This window comes from Lissotriton helveticus, chromosome 9 (genome assembly GCF_964261635.1).
Source record: "Lissotriton helveticus chromosome 9, aLisHel1.1, whole genome shotgun sequence".
Taxonomy (NCBI): Eukaryota; Metazoa; Chordata; class Amphibia; order Caudata; family Salamandridae; genus Lissotriton; species Lissotriton helveticus.
In genome coordinates, this window is record NC_136070.1 from 883,955,992 (window position 1) to 883,977,672 (window position 21,681).

Below are 21,681 nucleotides of genomic sequence, written 5' to 3' on the forward strand. Positions count from 1 at the left end.
TTATCATTTTCTATTTGATCTTGAGTCTCCATGGCCCTTCAAATTCTTGACTCTTTGCTGAATTATTTGGTTTTAGCATGATTTTAAGTGAATTAATTTTTCAAATAAATATTTCATTCTTGAGCTTATACTTACATCTGCCATAACTTAACTCATGTTTAATAAACATTTTTCAGGAATGTAAAGAAATGTCATAATGAATAATAGTGGACAAAATTTAACAAAGTAGAGTGCAAACATGGATGTGTTGTGGCTTAAGATGTATTTGGGAATCACTTAAAAACAGCTTATAATTTGTGAAATAATATTTATTTCTATCAGTGGTTGACAAATTCAGTAAAAAAAACATGTATTCACAAAGCATAAGTACTATCATATATTTGGCTGAAAAAGAAAAAGCTTAATCACAAGACTTAGCACTACAATAGAGGCCTATCTCTTCCATTCTTGCTGTGCCCTTAGCGAGGAATGAAGCATATCTTATATGGTGGTGGCAGATTTTCAAAACCAGTCTCAACCGGGGTGAGGTCAACATCTTTCAGGTCAGTAGGAGATCTTAGGTTGAAGTTCTTCAGGATGTTAGTGAATAAAAGAAACAATTCTGTACGAACTAGGCTTTCTCCCGGACAACTCCGTTTACCTGGAAAACATGAAAATACAAATTAGTAGAGTGCCTTTATTAGTTTTATGTGCCATATGACTTTCCTATGATTATTATTCAGACTCCATTTGAAGTCAGTTTGCATTAACCAGAACATTGTGTCCAAATATCCCCATCAGCGTTGTCCAAAGTAGTGTTAGACTACTGTACGGGATTTTAATGTGAATGAATTTTTATAACTATATGTTGCATGCTTACTAGTATGATGCTTACTGTGTTTTTTAAAATAATAATAACATCTGTATTTTCTCAACTTGGAATGTATGGTGTTGTAATTAGGAATCTGTAAGGTCTAACACATGGGCTACAATCTGAGTATAGGGTACACAGAGTGATTTTTTATTGAGCTCTAATCACTAGTGTCTACCAGGGGATGTTTCTCTCTACTGGTCAAAAGTACTCCAATCCCCTGGTTAGCTTAAAGGGGTCCCTCTCGTCTCCTTTTTTAGATGTCCTCGACACCTCCTGGTCCTCATGGCTGAAGAGTCAAGCTTCACCTTCTTCACCTTCTTCACCTGATATCGGTGGGCATCATCTCATCGCCTTCCTGGTCACTGGCAAGTGACCCAGATTCTGTCCCCTTTGATTTCAGGCTCTTCACATCTCCGATCCACCCTTGGATCCACCAGGACACTTCCCACTTGGACGCCAGCAGCACTTTGCAGCAGCTCTCCATTAAAATCGACGACAAAACCCGACACAAAAAGACACCTATGCACCCGGCTTCCCTGGTTGAGGTAACTTGAGTACTCTGGTGCTCCTGTGGGTGTTGACTCTAAAACCTCCTAGTTCTAAAGGGGTTTGCTCCAGGTCCTCTTCTAAGTGTCCTTAATCTTTAAAATTCCAACCGCGACTTTCCCCATAGAAGTTAACGGTGATTTGCGGGTGTGTTTAGACACTGCACGCGTCCCTGTGGGTCCCCTGTGTCACTACCTTGGGTGGTTCCTGGTGGCCCCAGTGGTTCTAAAGGCTCTAGACCTTGTCTCTATGTCAGTTGTGGTTCTTATACCACTTTCTTAATATATGGTTTGGTACGCCCCTAGGGCTCAACGTATATTGTGCTAATTTACTGTGTTCTAATTAGGTTTACTAATGTTATTTTGCCTCTAGCCTCATAAAGAGACTAGAGGGATGTGTTTAAAATAAATACACATATTTTATATATATACCTGGTGTGGTTCCCCTTTCATTTGGTCATTCATGAGATTATAGACTGGTACAACAAGCTGCTTTACATTCCTTCAAGACTTAGCCCGAAGGCTGCTCTCCAGAGCTACCACTAGGATAGCTTTCTATATAGGTTGACTTTAAACCTACCATCAATAAGGGTCATTTGGACTGGTGCAAGGTGCCCACTAGAATAGTGGACAGCATGTGCCATGCAACTTCTCACATTGGTGTGCAGCATGTGGGATTCCAGCTTGCCATTGTTTTGCAAGATAATCTCAAGTGATTGATCATTTAAAAACCACTAAAGGTACCAGAGGTACATATAATACAAGCTTAAATACAGTAAGTTCTACTGAACTTAGAGTTGTGTGTTAAGGGCTTAAGCACACCCTTTCTACAACTCAAGAGAGTTTAGTAGGTAAACAACGAGAAAAGGTAGTGCATACACCACACCCCACTAGTTATGTCTTCAAGGCCAGAAATCAGTGGATCCCTGCCAGATGTCAGTAGGTTACAGACATCCAAGTATGACACATTCCCTTTTTTAGAATGAAGGGCTCTGTGTACTATGAGGAAATTGAAGACAGGCAAGAATGCCACCACCCAACACCTTAGAGAGGTGTTACTGCTTGATGACCATATCAAGGCTACAGAGCCTGAAAGGGTAGTCAATGGGGTGGAACCAACAGAGGGGGGAGAGGCCAGTGATACAAACCAACTGGACTCAGACTCTGATGTTGACCATGCCGGTGACAATGACCTAGACCTTGACAATCCAGCTCCAAATGGAGATGAAGAAGGCCAAAGTGGCCCTGTCTTTGTCCCAACGGGAAGAGTTGGGGGTGTGCCTAGAAGGCCAAAATCTCCTTCAGTGGAATCTAACTATTATGCCACATCTATAGGAACCTCAGTCTCTTTTCATAAGAGGGACACCTCCCAGGAAAAGAGAGAGCATCAGATGAGACTTGAAGAAGCTCAACTGAGAATAAGAAGACAGAAGGTAGCCTTAGAAAGGGAGTCCCTAGAGCTTGAAAAAGATAGAAAGAAGATGGGGCTAGAGCCCCATGGTGGCAGCAACTTCCCTAGTGGTAGGGAAAGGTCTTATGACCATAGAAACTTAAACAAGATTGTCCCTCTCTACCAGAGTGGGCATGCCATCCACAAATAGATAACTGCACTAGAAAGGGCCTGCAATGTACAGAAGGTCCCCCAGGAGCAGTGGGCAGCAATCTTGTGGCTCTCCTTTGCAGACAAAGGCAGAGACACGCTCCTCACTGTCAGAGAAAAGGATGCTGATGATAAGTCCTGAAGAGTGCTCTAATATATGGATTTGGCTTAACCACTGAGCAGTATAGAATACAGTTCAGAGATACCCAAAAGACACAGACTCTGTTGACTTTGTTGATTGTGCTACTAAGGCTTTGGAGGGCTGGTTACTGGGCAGTAAAGTGTGGGATTATACAGGATTATACAACTTAATTATGAGGGAGCAGATCCTTAATAACTGTCAGAATCAGCTGTTGCATCAGCACCTGGTACACCCTGATCTGACATCTGACCTCTCCCCAAGAATTGGGAAAAAAGGCAGATAAATGGGTCAGAACCAGGGTGAAGCAAAAGGTACAGAACAAAGGTGGTGACCAGAAAAAGCAAGATCCTTATAAGGGTGGGGAGAAGGGTAAAGACCAGAAGTCTTCACAAGGCCCCCAAAAATATTCTAATGGTAAGGATTCCCAATCTCCCAAAAAAAAAAGGCCCAAAGAAACCATGGTGTAAAGTCAGTAAGCAGAACAGCCATTGGACTAGTGATTGCACTAGAAAAGATTCAACTCCAGCCACTATTGCCCCTAAGGCAACTGTTCCCCCTAGTTCAGCTCCAAGTGGTGGTACTCAGCAGAAACGTGTAGTAAGGTTAACCCTGGGTTCTGAGGTAGGCTCTGGCCTAGTCAGAGTGCCAACTCAGGCTGTTCTGATCTGTGATGGAGGCATGGATATGTTCTCCTGTGTGAGACCCAGTAACTTGGGCAAATACAGACAGCAGCCTTTGATAAATGAAAAAGAGGGATGTATGACGTTACAACGCATACTTTTACAATGCCTACCTTTACATCGCAAGTTTTACAACGCATACCATTACAACGCATAATGCTTTTGGGCGCTGGATAGTGACTAGTTTAATTTACTATTCCAATTCCAGTCCCCGTGGATAGTAGGGAAGGTGTTGAATAGTACATTAAACCTATTCCCTATCCTAGAGGGCCCCCCAGCACTATGCGTTGTAATGGTTTGCGTTGTAAAAGTTGCGTTGTAATGGTAGTTTGTTGTAAAAGTTTCGTTGTAAAGGCTGTATACCGGAAAAGAGGCTATGGCCTACAGGGATTCAGGAGCAAGTGTCACAATGGTGACACAAGACCTTGTAGACCCTGGACAGATCATACTTGGTGAACTTTACCAAGTGACTAATACTAGCAATGGTAGCAATGTCAGGATCAACTCTTCTTTCCTTTGGGCTTCCCTGGTTGCTCCAGACGTGCCCCGACTCCCTACCAAGAGGTGAGTCCCTCAGATCTTGCTGGTCTGCATTGAAGCCAATCTTTGCTTTCTGTGTAGGTTGCTTGATGGGTCCCATCTAGAAACCGACACCGCAGCACTCGACATCCGTTGTGGGACAGCTCGAATCCAGCTCCTGGTTGTCCTCGCGCTTCCTGGTCCTCGTGGCTGAAGAGTCAAGCTTCACCTTCTCCACCTGAAATCAGCCGACATCGGTGGGCATCTTCTCATCGCCTTCCTGGTCACTGGCAAGGCACCCAGACTCTGTCCCCTCTGCTTTCAGGTTGTTCACATCTCCGATCCACCCTTGGATCCACCAGGACACTTTCCACTTGGACGCCAGCAGCACTTTGTATGCAGCCCTCTTGAAGGGGTCGGTTAACTCACCTGTATTTCCAATCATATCTAACTTGGGCGTAGTTAGATGTATGCGATCTTATTAGAACCGACCGGAGATTTTCAGAAAACACCATTTGCATCAAGACTTCACAAAGTTTTGCCCTGGGGATTTAAGTGAATGTTGTTCTCAAATCCACAAAAAACACATACAGGTGGCCCGATCCAACATTACAGTTTTCCAGTAGATAGTGCTGAAGTGAAATATGTGGGTTGCTGTGCTGATGTGTTTCCTCAAACACACCTGTAAGTCTAAAAATATACAGTTTACATGAGCCTACTCAGACAGTTTCCCCAGTACAAGGCTGCAAAAAAATAATTCTGTGAGTCATCAACCAAAATAATGGGTCAGTAGTTACAAGAATCATCCATGCTGCCCTTCCTAAATACCGGAACAATTGCAGCATCCAGCCAAGATCTAGGTTTAGGACCACCTTCCAAAACTGAATGGCATACCAAGTAAAGGTAGGGGCCCCATAAAAGAGGTTACGCTGCATACAGATCTCCAGGGACCCAAACACCAGGTGAATTCTGTGAAACTATTGCCTGAAGTGCCTCAAAACTGTCTTTAAGCAAAAAACAATCAATCAATCAATCAAGACATTTGTTAAGCGCGCTACATACCTGTGAGAGTCTCAAGGCGCGGGGGGGATGGTGCTGCTACTGATCGAAGAGCCAAGTTTTGAGAAGACGTCTGAAGGCCAGGAGATCTTGGGTCAGCGGTAGGTTGGTGGGGAGGGTGTTCCAGGTCTTGGCGGAGAGGTGGGAGAAGGATCTGCTGCCGGCGGTTGTTCTTCAGATGCGTGGCACTCTGGTGAGGGCAAGGTTGGCGGAACGGAGCTTGCGGGTAGGGGCGTAGAAGCTGAGTCGTTGGTTGAGGTACGCTGGGCCGGCGTTGTGGAGGGCTTTGTATGCGTGGATGAGGAGTTTGAATGTTATCCTCTTGTTGACGGGGAGCCAGTGTAGGTCTCTGAGGAGCGGTGTGATGTGACTGCGGCGGGGGATGTCGAGGATCAGTCATGCCGAGGCGTCCTGGATGCGTTGTAGGCGTCTCAGGAGCTTGTTTGATATTCTTGCGTAGAGGGCATTTCCGTAGTCCAGCCTGCTGGTGACGAGGGCCTGGGTTACTGTTCTTCTTGTTTCGGTGGGGATCCACTTGAAGATCCAGCGGAGCATTCGTAGGGTGTTGAAGCAGGATGAGGATATGGCGTTGACCTGTTTAGTCATGGAGAGGGTGGAGTCAAGGATGACCCCCAGGTTGCGTGCCTGGTTAGTGGGTGTCGGGGCTGTTCCCAGTGTTGTCGGCCACCAGGGGTCATCCCATGCTGAGGGGTTGGAGCCAAGGATGAGGACCTCCGTCTTGTCCGAGTTCAGCTTCAGTCGGCTGTTCCTCATCCATTCGGCGACAGCCTTCATTCCTTCATGGAAGTTGGTTTTGGCGGTGTGAGGGTCTATGGTGAGGGAGATGGTCAGCTGGGTGTCGTCGGCGTAGGAGATGATGTTGAGGTCGTGCTGATGGGTGACTGAGGTGAGGTGTGCATTGTATATGTTGAACAGCGTTGGGCTGAGGGAGGAGCCCTGGGGTACGCTGCAGGTGATCTTGGTGGTGGAGCTGAAGGGGGGGAGGCAGATGCTCTGTGTTCTGCCGGCAAGGAAGGATGTGGTCCAGTCCAGGGCCTTCTCTTGGATCGCTGAGTTATCTTTTCAAATGGCTAATGTTGGTTCTGGCATTAAAGATTTGATACTACATAAAACCTCTTAAAGTGCTCCACCCACAGCTCCAGTTGCAGATGATAGTTGATGCGAGATACAGCTTGTCGGCTTCCGTGATCAACAGTATCCCTAAATGATTTGTTATTTCTCATGCCCTGACTGCTTCCACTAGATCATTCCACACCTCATATTCCCAGTTACTTTTGTCCCTAGTCAGAGTTTCTTTGTAATCCCTTGTGGACAGAGATATTCTGCTCTATTTCCAGCTATAATTGATCTACATCTGCCTTGGCAAGTCTACATTGGGCGTTAAACCAAAAATGTTGCCGTTCAGATTTATGTGTTTTACTGCCGTGCCTAGTTAAGAATGGCTGTAGTCTGTGAAACAGCCCTTCATGAAGATTAAGGGACCAATTATGATGTTGTCAGGAAAGGCTCTGAACGGGATTCGGATTCTGCGACCTATGTTCCCGACCGAATCGGTCACCTTTCTGGATGACCAATTACGATGCAGGGAACCGTCTGGGCTGTCCGAATCGGTTCAGGGTGGAATTTAGGCAGTCCATGTCTTACGGAGCCGAATTGTACAGCCCAATGGAACCCAATGGAGATGGTTTCCGAACGAGCGAGTATGATGAGCACTTCCGACAGCCGTTCCAAATCGGTTTGACTGAGATGAAAGGGCTATGGGAATAGGACTTCGGGCGCCCTTAGGCCTCCAGATGGGGCCCGTGGGGGTACCCAAGAGACCGGCCTCAGGGTGCAAGGTTTTTCCCACCCACCCCTTTTTTCAATGGAAGCCTGTATTCTTGTTCGACCACAGACTCCCATTGAAGTCAATGTGAGTCCAACCGAACCGTATCTGTAACCACCTGGACACATCGTAATTGGTCGGTAGGGCACCCCAAATGTGAATCATTTAGAAAGTATTCCTAACCTGATTCGGTGGGAATGCTCTTCTGACGACATCGTAATCGGCCCTTAGGTATTAGCGCAGGGTCTAAGACTTTGGCCCCAATGAGTCTATAGATTTTTGACAATTAATTCAGATCGCTAGATACAGAAGCCCCTTTTAGGGCCTGCTTATTATTTGAGAGACATCATTTATATGTCAGCATTGAATTGACACAAGTCATGCTGGGTCTCAGGCCTACTTACAATTAAGTTAAGTGCACTGTGGTTACTAACCGCCATGTAATACCACATTTGAAGGGATAGACATATATAATCGGTATGGCTCAATTGGTTGCGCTTCTTGACAATGTGGGCACTAATACGATCACACATAGGCCAGTCATAACATGTTTTTAAACCCATACATAAAGGTAAACTCAAAAGTTGATTAGTTACTGCTGACCACCCTTGGCAGGGTTCAAATCTAACTGTGAAATACCACAAGATAGGTCTTCTTCTTCTGTTAGATTAACTGCTGTGGTGCCTAATGGTTCAAAAGTGACATTAAAATCACCCACAACAATCAATGGGCATCCATATGGTAAAACATCAATTGCTTGTTCAAGAACAGTAAGAGTACCTGAAGGCTTATTCAGCCCACTTATTCGGTAATAGACATTATAGATATAGAAATAGGCCCCAAAATGTCCAAAGTGTTTTAATAAAGACTCCTAATCCTACAGGCCAGCATGTTTTTCACCCACGTAATTAGTCCACCTGCAGGTCATTCTCTACCCTGTGATATAGCTAGACAGTAAAAAAGCGTAATTCCTGATCTCTCTACAGGCTCGTTATATCAAGTTTCTTGCAGCACCAACCCTCAAATGAATCAGTAAAATCCCCCAGTCCAGATAATCAGCTTGAAATTCTAAGCCTGCAATGTTCATTGAAAGTAAATTCCATACGTCAGTTAAAACTGTAGGAGCAGGAGAAGCCCAGGAAAAGGGTTGCAGCTCAAGCCGCAGTAGTAAAAGGCACTTTGTGCACATCCATGCACCATGTGCCAGCCACCTTGTGATACCTGGCACAGGGTGCATAGATGTGTCGGGGGCACTACATGTGTCCCCAGGCCACTTAGCAGTCCCCCAAAGTCCATTTCTCTCTGCCTTTTCATGGCAGTTGGACTGCCATGAAAAGGCAGTCAGAAAGGGGCCCCCTAATCCCTATCGCGATGCCTGCACAGGTACCACCTCCATTTTAGGGTTAGGAGTCTGACCGCCGCCCTAACAGGATCCTGGATTCTGTTAGAAGCTGTATCCTGCCCCCTGACCTCTACACTCCGACCAATTATATTATAATCCGGTAGTTGGAACATGCACAGGATGTCGGGTGGACCGCCATCGATGGCCTATCAGTGGCGGTCCGCCCTCCACCATATTGACCCCCTTAGACTTAAAGTTTAAAAAAAGCCTTCCCATTACTAAAAAAGGTCAAAACAAAATAGGAAGTGTGTCCCTCACCAGGCCAAATAAAACATCTTTTATAATGTACCTGCTTATATCTACAATGCACTCTACCCTTAGGGCACCTAGGGTAGACCGTAGGGGTGACCTATATGTAGAAATAAGGTAGTTTGAGACTTTGGAAGTACTTTGAATTCCAAAGTAAAATTTGGACATAGTTTTATTTTTTAAGACTGCCTGCAGAGCAGGGCTGCCTTCAAAATGACAGCAGGCACTACAGCAATGAACGCTTAAGTGCACTAAATATACAGGGCTTCTAAACCTGCATGCCCTATGTCAAAAATGTGATTCCTGGTTGGCTAGGTTATACACCCAGGCTAGGCAGGAGCAGCCACTCTAGTCAGGGTAAACTAGATATATCCTGTGCTCACTCTGGTAGCTTGGCACAGAGCAGTCAGTCTTATCGAATGAGGCAATGTGTAAAGTATTTGTGCAACACACACACACACAGCAACACAATGAATATGGGAAACATCCTTTACAACGCAACTTTTACCACGCAGTGCCTTTACGACGCAACTTTTACAACGCAAACCATTACAACGCATTGCGCTGGGGGGCGCTCTAGGATAGGGAATACGTTTAATTTACTATCCAACACCTTCCCTAGTGTCCACGGGGACTGGAGTTGGAATGGTAAATTAAACTATTCACTATCCAGCACCCCAAAGCGCTATGCGTTGTAAAGGTTTTCGTTGTAAAAACCGCGTTGTACAGGCATGCGATGTAAAAGCATGCGTTATAATGTCATACATCCAATGAATACACCACAAATAGACTCCACGCAGGTTTACAAAAATAGAGAATACTTATCTAAGTAAAAAAAAAAAACGAATATCCAATCAGTAAAAGTCAAGATATGATTTTTTAAATATTAGATGGGAAACAGTCACTAGCGGGCAAAAGGTTACTTGAGGTCGTGCGGGACCGGTACAAATTCGAAGTTCATACCAAATGCGACAGAGGGCAGGCCAAGTACAGGACAAATGCAGGGTCATCTGAGAAAGTATCTTGGATGGAGTGAAGCGTTGAAGCGGAGGGCACACTGCAATGATCTTTTCCACGCAGTCTGGTCCCTGAGTCATTGTTGAGCTTCACTGAAGTGAAGGCAATGCGTCATTGTCAAGCCGCACAGAACGACCTCATCAGGCTGCACAGGCTGTAGAACCACTGTTGTCGAATAGCCTCTACTTCGGGGTTTATGGGTGATGTGTCGGTTCCGACAGGCGTAGTGGTGACAATGCATAAGTTTTGTAGCAGAACTGCAGCAGAACCACTTCTGAGGCCCAGAACTTGGAGAGGCACCTCAGACAAGGCTAGGAATCACAGGTGCAGAGTCCAGCAGCATCATCACAATCGCAGGAAGGCTTTTGTGACCTTGAGACTTCAGAAAACAAGATTCAAGCCAGCGAGTCATTGGAGATCACTTTGAGGGAAGGTAGAGGCCAGCTCTTCTTCAGCAAAATCAGGGAGCAGTAGGCAGCAGGCAACACTCAGAAAAGCAGGCCTTCCAGAAAAGAAGTCTAGTTGAGTCCTTTAAGCAGAACAGCAGTCCTTCTGACTGAGATTCAGTTCAAGGTCCAGACGTGTCTGATTTTAGGGTATCAAAGACCAAGTACATATATGCAAAAGTTTCTTTGATGTGGGGGATGACTTCAAAGCAGCTCCCTGAAGTGCACAAGGATCTCTTTTAACCCAGTGATGTCTGCCAGCTGTCTGTGGTGGGGTCAACCAGTGATTTGTGTGTGGACAGGACACCACCTATTGAAGAGTATGTGTTAGCCCCTCCCATTCCTCCCTGCCCCTGAAGTCTTATCTGAACGGAGATGAGTGCACAAAATGCAGATTAGCCTCACCTTCCTGTGTTTGTGGCTATCTAGAGGGAATGCACAAAGTGTACCTTTCACTCAGCCCAAACGTTTTTTGGAGACACAGTGCCAGGCACTTAGAGCAGTAAGTGCAGAGAAATGTCCACTTTCAAAGGTGGCATTTCTAAAATAGTAATGTTAAATCCAAGTTCACCAGTAAGGAGGATTTATCATTACCATTCCAAAGATATAAAACATGCAAAAGCTACTCCTTTCTGATCATGAATTACAGCTCAAAAATGTATTAAGGAATTCTCAATACTGGCATATGAGAGGGGTAGGCCTCACAGTAGTGAAAAACAAAAACACGTGTTTGTCACTACCAGGACATGCAAAATATAAAAGTACATGTCCTACCTTTTACTTAAATAGCACCCTGTCATTAGGTTTATGTAGAGACTACCTTAGGGGTGACTTGTATGTAATAAAAGTGGAGTTTAAAGCCTGGCAAGTAGTTTTAAATGCCAAGTCAAAGTGGCAGTAAACTGCACACACAGGCACTGCAGTGGCAGGCCTGAGACAGGTTTGAAAGGCTACTTATATGGGTGGCAGAATCAGTGCTTCGTTCCACTAGTAGGAATTGAAGTACTGACCCTGGGTATGTGGTAAATCACGTTAAAAGGGACTTAGCAGAACAACAAATATGCCAAACAGGTATACACCAATGTCATCATGTGTAGGGGAGTAGCACATGCACTTCAGCACTGGTTAGCTGTGGGAAAGTGCTCAAAGTCCTAAGGCAAACAAAAAGAATCAGCAAAAATGGGAGGCAAATGGCAACATGTCTGGGGAAAGCCCACCCTTAGGATGACAGGTCTAATACCATGCCATATACTAGGGACTTATAGGTAGATTGTCAGTAACAATTGAAATTACACCTAAATGCCATATACCTTTTACACGGAGCACTGGCCCTAGGCCTGGTTAGCAACACTCAGGGCACAATCAGAATTAGCAAACACCAGTATTAGTCACAAATGGGGGCAGAAAGAGGGGGGCAGCTTTTTTTCTCACGTGCATCATAAACAAATTTGTAAACGTTAAGATCAAAGATTTTTAGTTCTGAAAATGGTTTTACAAATGTGTTAAAGAGGAGAGTAGATATGATATATATCTAGGTGACTCTTATCTTTATTTTGTGAGGTGTTGAGAAGACGTGGGGCATAAATCAATAGTATAGGAGGCAAGCGAAAAAAATAATTTTACAATTAATAATAACTTTCCTGGAGCCGTGAATATAAGTTTGATGGTGAACTCTATTGAAAGCTGTGGACAAATCCAGGAAATGTAGTGCAAGTAGGCTGCTTTTGTCAACTGCCTTTTTAGTTTCTACAATATGGTGTTCAGAGCAGATTCTGCATATCGGTGCACTTGGAAGTCTCAGCCCAGGAAGGTGTTGTCACTACTGGTGTGCTGTGGGCCGTTGGTACAGGTGAAGTCCATTACATTCGGACTTAGAAACTTTTCTGAAACTAGGAAGTTGAGTCGGACTGGCAGTTCGATGTTTGCCGCTGAGGCTCAGCAACAGTCTGGTGGCAGCCTCTGTTTCTTTCATCAAAAAGGTTAGAAAGAGTTTCTAAGTGTCCAGTATTGCAATTTTGGAAGGGGAAAGAGTACACATAACGCCAGTCAAGGGTCCAGTACCATTTGGAAAACACTAGGGCAAGATGAGCTCTTTGTGATCTCCCGCTACGCCGCCGCCCACGCTACGGGACCGCTCGGCCTTCTGCTATGCGGCCTGATGTATTTGCAAGCAGAGATCTGACCTGGCCGGTGCTGCTGCCTCTCCCAACCTGCTGCTGCCAGCGCTCCAGCTGCTTTCTCCTCCTCCGGCCCAGGATACCGCGAGTATTGTCGAGACTCCGCCGGAAGACTCGAGGGGTTGTGCTCTCCTCAAGCAGGGGAAAATATGCAGTCTGCTACCTCGGGAGTGTGCCCTCAGAACCCCGTGGCTTCAGGCTTTGCTGCCGGTCCGGTTTTGCCACGCTGCTGGGACTTCTGTGTGCCTGGCTGGCCTCATTCGTTCCTCAGACAATTTTGTGATCTGGTGCACGGATTTCGGTGTCTGCATTGACTGCATTGACGAAGCAGGGTGGCTCTGGCACAAACTTGGATCTGCTTTCTGGTGAGTGGGGCATGGCCCCTCGAGGGGTCAGGGGGGCTAAAGGCAAGACTGCAGCTATGCCTAATGCTGCTCTTAATGCTGCTGCCTCCGCTGGTACTACCCCGACCCCCATAGAGCCCACCCCCAAAAGCAAAAAAGAGACAATGGGCTCTAGAAAGCCCCTAGGTAAATCCAACCTCATGGGGCCTCCAAAGGATGGGACTGGCTCACAGCCCTCAGTTGCTAGAATCTTCCTCTTTGCTGGGCCAGGCTCGGGAGATGGGGGGAAGTCTACGCCAATCCTCCATACAGAAAGTAGCCTGACAACCCTGGCTCTAACTGTCCAGACTGGAGCTCCGGTCTCACAGACTGCTTTATCTTCACTCACAGCTAAAGCTGGCGAATTGGAAAACACGCTGCCTGATTCAAGCCAGAGGGCTGTTCTAATGGAAAATATCACCCCTGAACTGAACAGTGAAGACATAATTTTTCCCTCTCAGCCTGACACCGAGTTGTCCCGTATTGGGAACGCGATCCAGGATCAAAATATTTGAGGCCCTGTCCCCACTAATCTAGATTACTCTAAAGAACTAAACTCACAATGGCACATAAATCCAGGCTCCCGTGATCCTTTGGGAGAGCATTTCTTCTCGGTTTCAGATGGCTCAAACTCCGCTGCAGAAGCAAGTTCTGTATCCAGCAGCGACAGTGATATATCTGAATCTAAATACAGTACTGCTTCAAAAGAGGGTAGGAACACAGTCCGTAAACAGAAATGCCAGGCATCAAAGGGTAAAGGAAAGAGACCTGAGAAAAAAGACCGTCTCAAGTGGGATTACTCTGGGACTCAGCTTTCATTCTCCCAAATGGATGATTCCAGAAAATCAAACTGTGCTTCACAAGCTACGTCCGAGCAGCAAGAAGAACCAACCTTAGCCGTTATCCTGGCATCCATTAAACAATTTCAAGAGATAGCTCGAGCCCATAACCATCAGGCAAAGAGTGCAGCTAGAAAGCTACAAGGGAGCCTTCAAAAGCTTAATAAGACCTGCACGGATGTCTGTGAGAGAATGTCGATGGTAGAAGCCCGAACCGACAGTCTCGAAACAGATACTGTGCTGCTTAAAAATCAATGTACTACCCAAAATGATCAACTACTGGACGTGTTATGGAAGCTGGAAGATCAGGAAAATATACAACGTAGGAACAATCTCCGCCTCCTTGGAATTAGAGAAGGGGTTGAGGGGGAAGATCCCCGGCGCTATATCATCAAGCTCCTAAAGGGTGCATTTCCTTATCAGACGGAGTGGTGCTGGGAGCATGAAATCCAACGTGCTCACTGCTACCCCCTTACTTTGAGAAAGCAATCTGGCACCTCTGCTGACTCAGGAAAACCACAAGCGTTCCTGGTCTTTTTTGGGAATTTTCTTTTGAGACAGTTAATCTTTTTTTTTTTTTTTCAAAAACCTTTATTGCGAAAAATCAAGGCAGACACAGTACATCGTGCAACAGCGCAGTGCAATATACAAAACAGAAAGAAGGTCAAGCACTCCATTAAACATAGGTGTCAACTGTCAGTACAGTAAATAACATGAAGAGAATGTCACAGCTCCAACACATCAAGGTCCCTCCTTCATGGGAAAACACAGATTGAGCGTTGTCGGCAATGAAGGTCTAAGGAGAAAGGGGCGGAAACGCCAACTGCAGGGGGGAGAGGCAGTCACTGCCAGCACCGGCGGCCTCCGTGGACCCAAGGCCAGCAGGGAGCGCCGGGGAGGCAATGCCACTAGGGTGAGAACGTGAAAGGAGGTAGGTAACCAAAGGGCCCCAGATGTCAACAGGTCAGGACGTCAGGGCAGAACTTGACAAACCCGAGAAGGCACAGAGGTGGATCAGGGCGCACTATCGCGCCGGTAAGGTCAGAAATGGCAGAATACACCACCCTCCAGAACTCAGAGACCCTAGGGCAAAGCCAAGCAAGATGAGCGAAATCCACCGCAGGAGCAGCACAATGTACACAATTGTCTCCGGGAGTGAGCCAGAGCCTATGGAGCTGCACCGGGGTACGGTAAAGCCAATGCAAGTACTTGAAATGGATCAAACGAAGCCAGTAGTTTCGGGACAACTTCTTCGTCTGATTACAACAATAGGGCCAGTCAGCTGGCGAGATGTCGGTGCCAGATCAGCACCCCATGCCTCCCGAGCACGATCAGAGGAGATGGGGTGGACGCTAGAGTGAGGGCATATAGTTTGGTGACTAATTTGTGTGGGGACGAGGAGGTATAGATGAGACCCAGAGCTGGCATGTTGGCTGGGGGGTGAGGAAAAGTGGAATGCAGCTTCCTACACGTGGCACGCAGCTGGTAAAATAGGAGCGTGTCCTGTGGCCCCGATGCGTCAGGGAGCGTAAAGAAGGTGTCCTCAGGATAGAGGTCCGCCACCGTTGTCAGGCCCAAGCGCAACGCACTCCTGGACATGCTAGAGGCCGGAAGTGAAGGAAAATCCGTGTGGTTAACTATGGGCACAGAGTTAGCAGAGAGCAAGGGGATGCCAGACAGTCGACGCAGGCCTGACCAGGCCAATCAAAGCGTCTCTACCGTGTCAACCTCGGCCCGAGGGCGCACCGCGGGCGCAAACAAAGCTGTGGACAGAGGTCAGGGAGAAGCGGCATCGGTCTTAAAGGCAACGTGAGGCTGATAAGGAGAGGGGTGGATCCAACAATGCAGGAAACTGGCCTGGCGCACAGGGCATAAAGCTTGAAGTCAGGCGCGCCCATTCCGCCGGCAGACATGGGTAGAGTAAGGATATTTTAGGCTAATCTTGGTTGTTTACCGGCCCAGACCAATGAGATAATTAGGGAACGTAATTTGTGAAAAAAATGAGAGGTGAGGGGGATGGGGATATTTAAAAACAAATAGAGGAATTTTGGAAGAACAACCATTTTGGCAATTGCAATGCGGCCCGCCAAAGACAGCGGGAGCCGGCTCCATGATGGAATCCTGGTTTCCAGCCAGTCTACCGCACAACCAGAGTTCGATCTCCACAGTTCAGCCAGATCCCTACTGAGCCAGATGCCCAAATAGCGCGTGGGGCCGAAAGCCCACACAAATGGAAAGTCGCGTGAGAATGGCACAGTGGCGTCAGTCAATGGGAAAAGAACCGACTTGCTCCAGTTCACCTGGATGCCCGACAGCCCACCAAACCGAATGATCCTGCGGACAAGAGGGCTAAGGTTCTCTTGGGGATGACGGACAAAGAGCATAATGTCGTCCGCATACATTGAGACGAGCAAGGAACGGGACGAGAAACCAATACCCCTGTGGGTATGGTGCTGCCGCAACCTGGCGGCCAGGGGCTCCATCGCTATAGCAAAAAGCATGGGCGATAGCGGACACCCTTGACGCGTGCCACGAGCGATGGTAATGGGGTCTGATACTTGCCCGTTGATGCGGAGGCGTGCCGAGGGGTTGGTATAGAGGAGCCTGACGTTGCGTAGGAAGTGGTCACTGAAGCCCATACGCGGCAAGATGTAAAATAAGAAGGGCCACTCCAGCGTATCAAACGCCTTTGTGGTGTCCAGCAGGGCAGCCACGGCCGGTAGGCTGGGATTCATTTGATGCAATACCGAGAAAATTGTAAGGAGGTTGTGGGAAGTCACCCTTCCGGGGATAAAACCAGATTGATCGGGGAGGGCAATGGTGGGCATAAGTAAGAAAAGGCGGGAGGCGATCATTTTGGCAAAGATTTTGTTGCAAATATTTATTAGAGACAGGGGGCGGTAGGAGTCGCGACAGTTGGAAGGCTTATCGGGTTTAAGAAGCAGGGTTATCAGCGCCTCGCGCAGGGAAGGCGGGAAGGAGCCGGTGTCGAAAGAGTTGTTATACATTGCAGCTAGATGTGGTTCCAGGAAATTGGCGAATGTTTTGTAGAAAGAGGCAGGCAGGCCATCTGATCCAGGGGCCTTGTCTCCGGGTAAACTATTGATGGCAGCCAATATTTCTTCTCTGGAGAACGGTTCATCCAGGAATTTACGGTGGTGGTCTTCCAACCAGACCAATGCGATGGAATCAAATTATTGATCAAAGTCCTCCCGTGGCAGGGAAGTGCCAGCGGAGTAGAGCTATGAGTAAAAGTTGAGAAAGCAGGACTTAATGTCCTCCAGGGAGGTAGTCCTGTCCGGATCACCGTCACTCAAGGCCGTGACATAGGAAGCAGCGCACGGTGGGCGAATAAGGTTGGCGAGAGTACGCCCCGGGTGGTCCCCCTCACCAAAACGGTGCGCCCGGCCCTCCCTGCCCAGAAAGGACAGTTCGCGCCCAGCTTCGTCGGAGAATTCAGTGTGTTTCTGAAGCAGTTGTGCCAGTGTCTCGGGACTGGGGCTCGCAGCCTGGGCGGCGTCCAGGTCCTTGATTTCCTCCTCCAGCTTTGCCAACGTGGCACAAATAGAACGAAGGACGCCTGCCTGCTTAGAAATACACTCGCCACGAATGACGGCCTTAAACCCCTCCCAAAGGGTGGAAGCAGGCTCCACCGAGCCCGCGTTGAGATCAAAGTAATTGGTGGTCGCGGTCTGGATGTCTGCACAGAAGACAGAGTCCCGGAGGGCGTTAGAGGGAAGGCGCAAAGTAAAGGCCCGCCGCGGGGAGTGAGGAGGGCGAAGACGGAGCTGGACAGGCTTGTGGTCGGAAAAGGTGCGAGTCATGTGCCTCACGACGGAGAGCCAGGTCAGAACGTCCGGGGAGGTCAGTCAGAAGTCTATATGCGCCCTACGTACCAGTGAAGCTGGTGCCCTCCCGCGCATCAGGATAGGAATGGCGCCAAATGTTGTAGAGGGCATTATCGGTTAGAAGAGATGAAAGATCTACAGCAGCGCGTGGATGAGATGAATGGGAACCCGACCGATCCAAAGTCGCAGATAGAGTAACATTAAACTCCCCACCCCAAAGGATCGCCGCAGGGCCGCAAGAGGAGATGAGGTGCCAAACGTGGTTGAAGAAGTCCACGTCGTCACAATTGGGGCCATAGACGATGGCGATCGTAACAGGCTGTGCCAGTAGAAAGCCGTGAAGAATCACGTATCTGCCTTTCGGGTCAAGGATCACCTTGTCAGTCTGCCAAGGAATGCCCCAACTCATCAAAATAGAAACGCCCCTGGCATACAAGGAGTAAGTGGCAGAATGGGACTCCCCCCGGTACCTGGAGTGGAGTTTGGAGATAGTTCCGGGCAGCAGAGGCGTCTCCTGCAGGAGACATATATACACTTTGTGGCGTTACAAATGGGAATGAATCAAGCGGGCTTTGCGGTGATCATTCAAGCCCCGGATATTCCAGGACCAGCATACTAAGGCCATAAGGAGACAGTAGTGAAAAACGGTACCACACGGCGCAAGCTGCAAGCCCCGCAGAGGAGCGCAGCGCACATAGGGAACAGGATGGAAGGAGGGCAGTGACCAGCGACCCAGACGAGGGGAGGGACAGACACCTTGGATCACCCCACAGGAGAGATAAGCAATTGGGACAGTAAAGGAGAGGTGCGCAAGCATGAGACAGTTAATCTTCGATCAATCTAGGCACTACTCTTTTGACGGGGTCTCCTTCTTCGCCAAACCAGATTTCTGTCACGCCACTGTGGTAGAAGGTAGCAACTCCGTCAGTTAATTACACCCTTCCAGCAGCTGGAGGCTCAGGTTTTCCTTATGAACCCTGCCAAACTGAAGGTTATCTTCAACGGGCCAACAAAATCAACAAGAGAGATAGGGCGCGAGTAGACACTCCTGTACCCCAATAATTATATTTTAAACAACGAAGGAGTGACTTAATGAAAACAAAATAAGACAAAACAAGGTGTGTTAGGTTATGCAATGGTCCCTACCCGGTTGGCATAACTGTAAGGTTGGAAAAATCCAATCCTAACAATCAGGAGGTCGCAACCCAGAAAAGTAGTATAACTACACATAACTGGAAAGGACAAGTAAACCTCTTTGTTAAAAGGACCCTCACTCACCACTAGTTGGTGACATGCTTCATCATAGGGTCCCCGCTGGGGTGGCCGAATGCCCCCCCAGCGTGCTACAACGCCTGATTTACAGCGGAGCGGGTTGGTGTTGAGTGTGACAGTGGTTTAACTCAAAAGAAATTGTTGCAAAATAAGTGAGTGCAGAATTTAAAAATTACTAGGTTGAAACCCAAACAAAATCTTCAATGTGGGCCAACCTGTATCCAGATTAAAAAGGCGGACAAAATAGGTTCTGAATTTGGAGACCTGTGTCCTTGAGTGAGATATAAGGTCAACATGTTTCTGCTGTAAAAATGCAGGATCGCACAGCATTCGTCAGGACCATAGACCAATAGCACTCCGGTGGTATGTACACACTAAGGTACACCCTCCCGTGAGGCACTTGATGTAAAAAATTGAAAGAGTATGATGTAATTACTCACGGATATTGCCCGTGTCGGCACACTGTGATTCACAGCAGCCCGAGTTACCTGTAGAGAAAGGAGAGGGACACACTAACACATAGACACACAAATCAACATGTTATCCATTTTTACAACATGTAGCAAGGTAACGTGAGAATTATCACATCACCTCTGTTTCCTTAACACCCTATTAGAGTGGTAGGATAAAGTACCCTCATAATCATGAATTCGATATAGAGGGATGTTTAGTTACAGACTTCTAAACAAAAATTATTCATATTAGAATAGTGGAACCAAAGAGGGAGGTTCCTGAAACGCAGTAGATTTATTTAAATCAGCGTATTTTGGGCTAAAGTTTTAGAAAGGCTAAGGATTTCTTACCCCTCCATAGTTTATACTTAAGCCGGGTATATAATCAATAATTAAAGCAGACAAAATATATTATTTTGGAGACTCATAAAACGGCAAAAGGGGGGGCCTCACAATGTGGAAACCAGAGCGACAACATGCATTAATCTGCAAGGTTCAATAGCGTGTCAGCAAGGAGCTCAAAGCACTTACAGCTAGAAGGAGGGAAATTCTCTTCATGGGTCAAGACAGCACGGGAATTGTTCACGCGGTGTAAAATCTAGCGTGTAAGGAGGAAAACAAGATGTTACCAAACCCTCCGTAGTTCGACAGTCTTTGAGGCAGAAAGCAGCTGCACGGTAGACAAGCAGTTAAAAACTTACTTTTCCACTCGCGACTCCCCGTCCAAAACCTATGCTACAGGACTGCCGTCTGCCCGGAGGTAGTAGAGAAACCCATGTGAGCTCTTTTAAATAACATAGTTGTTCCGGCCACGTGACTGGCGTGCCCGGACATGAAAAAGGGGGGCGTGACACGGGGCGTCACACAGGGCGAGGCGGAGAAGCCTTAAAGGGACAAAGCCCCTTTGGTCACCCTACAGGTAATGCGGTTCGAATCCCCGTTCCGCCTCGTTGGTGAACCAATAAGTTGAGGGGAATAAGATGTTAATTTTGAGGAACAGTAGTTCTCTCCAAAAAATGTGATTGATATTCATAACGATAACGATTAAGGCAAAGACGTGCGTCGATTAAAACGAGCCAGTCCTGAGTGGGAGGCTACGCCTTGATACTATATGGTAGGCAGCCAATTTGTCTGCGCCCATACCTTCCGAAATAATGCATTGTCATAGAATCTTCTGGGGCATTGATAACTTTAGTACTGTATTATTATTAAAATATGCTTAGATCATGATGCCATATGAAATGGCTCTAGTGCGGTTATATTCTTGGTTCACCTTGATCCACCCAGTCACCTATCTGGGATATGGTATGCGCTAGAAAAGGGTCGAGAAATAAGGCATGTTGTCACCAAGCAAAGCAACCACCTCTTCTTTTGAAAAGGAGGGGCCCTGTTCTTCCATGGTAGATTGATGGTCTCGTTATTAATAAGTCTCTGCTAATAATAAATCAGTAAGTCTCTCACAGCTGCACGCTGCTCTAAGAACCAACAAAATCAACAAGAGAGATAGGGCGCGAGTAGACACTCCTGTACCCCAATAATTATATTTTAAACAACGAAGGAGTGACTTAATGAAAACAAAATAAGACAAAACAAGGTGTGTTAGGTTATGCAATGGTCCCTACCCGGTTGGCATAACTGTAAGGTTGGAAAAATCCAATCCTAACAATCAGGAGGTCGCAACCCAGAAAAGTAGTATAACTACACATAACTGGAAAGGACAAGTAAACCTCTTTGTTAAAAGGACCCTCACTCACCACTAGTTGGTGACATGCTTCATCATAGGGTCCCCGCTGGGGTGGCCGAATGCCCCCCCAGCGTGCTACAACGCCTGATTTACAGCGGAGCGGGTTGGTGTTGAGTGTGACAGTGGTTTAACTCAAAAGAAATTGTTGCAAAATAAGTGAGTGCAGAATTTAAAAATTACTAGGTTGAAACCCAAACAAAATCTTCAATGTGGGCCAACCTGTATCCAGATTAAAAAGGCGGACAAAATAGGTTCTGAATTTGGAGACCTGTGTCCTTGAGTGAGATATAAGGTCAACATGTTTCTGCTGTAAAAATGCAGGATCGCACAGCATTCGTCAGGACCATAGACCAATAGCACTCCGGTGGTATGTACACACTAAGGTACACCCTCCCGTGAGGCACTTGATGTAAAAAATTGAAAGAGTATGATGTAATTACTCACGGATATTGCCCGTGTCGGCACACTGTGATTCACAGCAGCCCGAGTTACCTGTAGAGAAAGGAGAGGGACACACTAACACATAGACACACAAATCAACATGTTATCCATTTTTACAACATGTAGCAAGGTAACGTGAGAATTATCACATCACCTCTGTTTCCTTA

The 21,681-nt window shown here is 46.9% G+C and overlaps 1 protein-coding gene across 1 annotated transcript in view; it reads right to left on the reverse strand.

Annotated features, from left to right (window-relative positions):
• Nucleotides 1–293: 293 nt before the first annotated feature.
• The window catches only part of LOC144781954 (cytochrome P450 2A13-like), a 609,250-nt gene continuing 587,862 nt past the window's right edge, over nt 294–21,681 (reverse strand). The window contains exon 9 of the mRNA XM_078661044.1: nt 294–640. Coding sequence (XP_078517170.1) covers nt 459–640 — 182 coding nt within the window. The 3' untranslated portion in view covers nt 294–458. The remainder of the gene's footprint in view (nt 641–21,681) is intronic.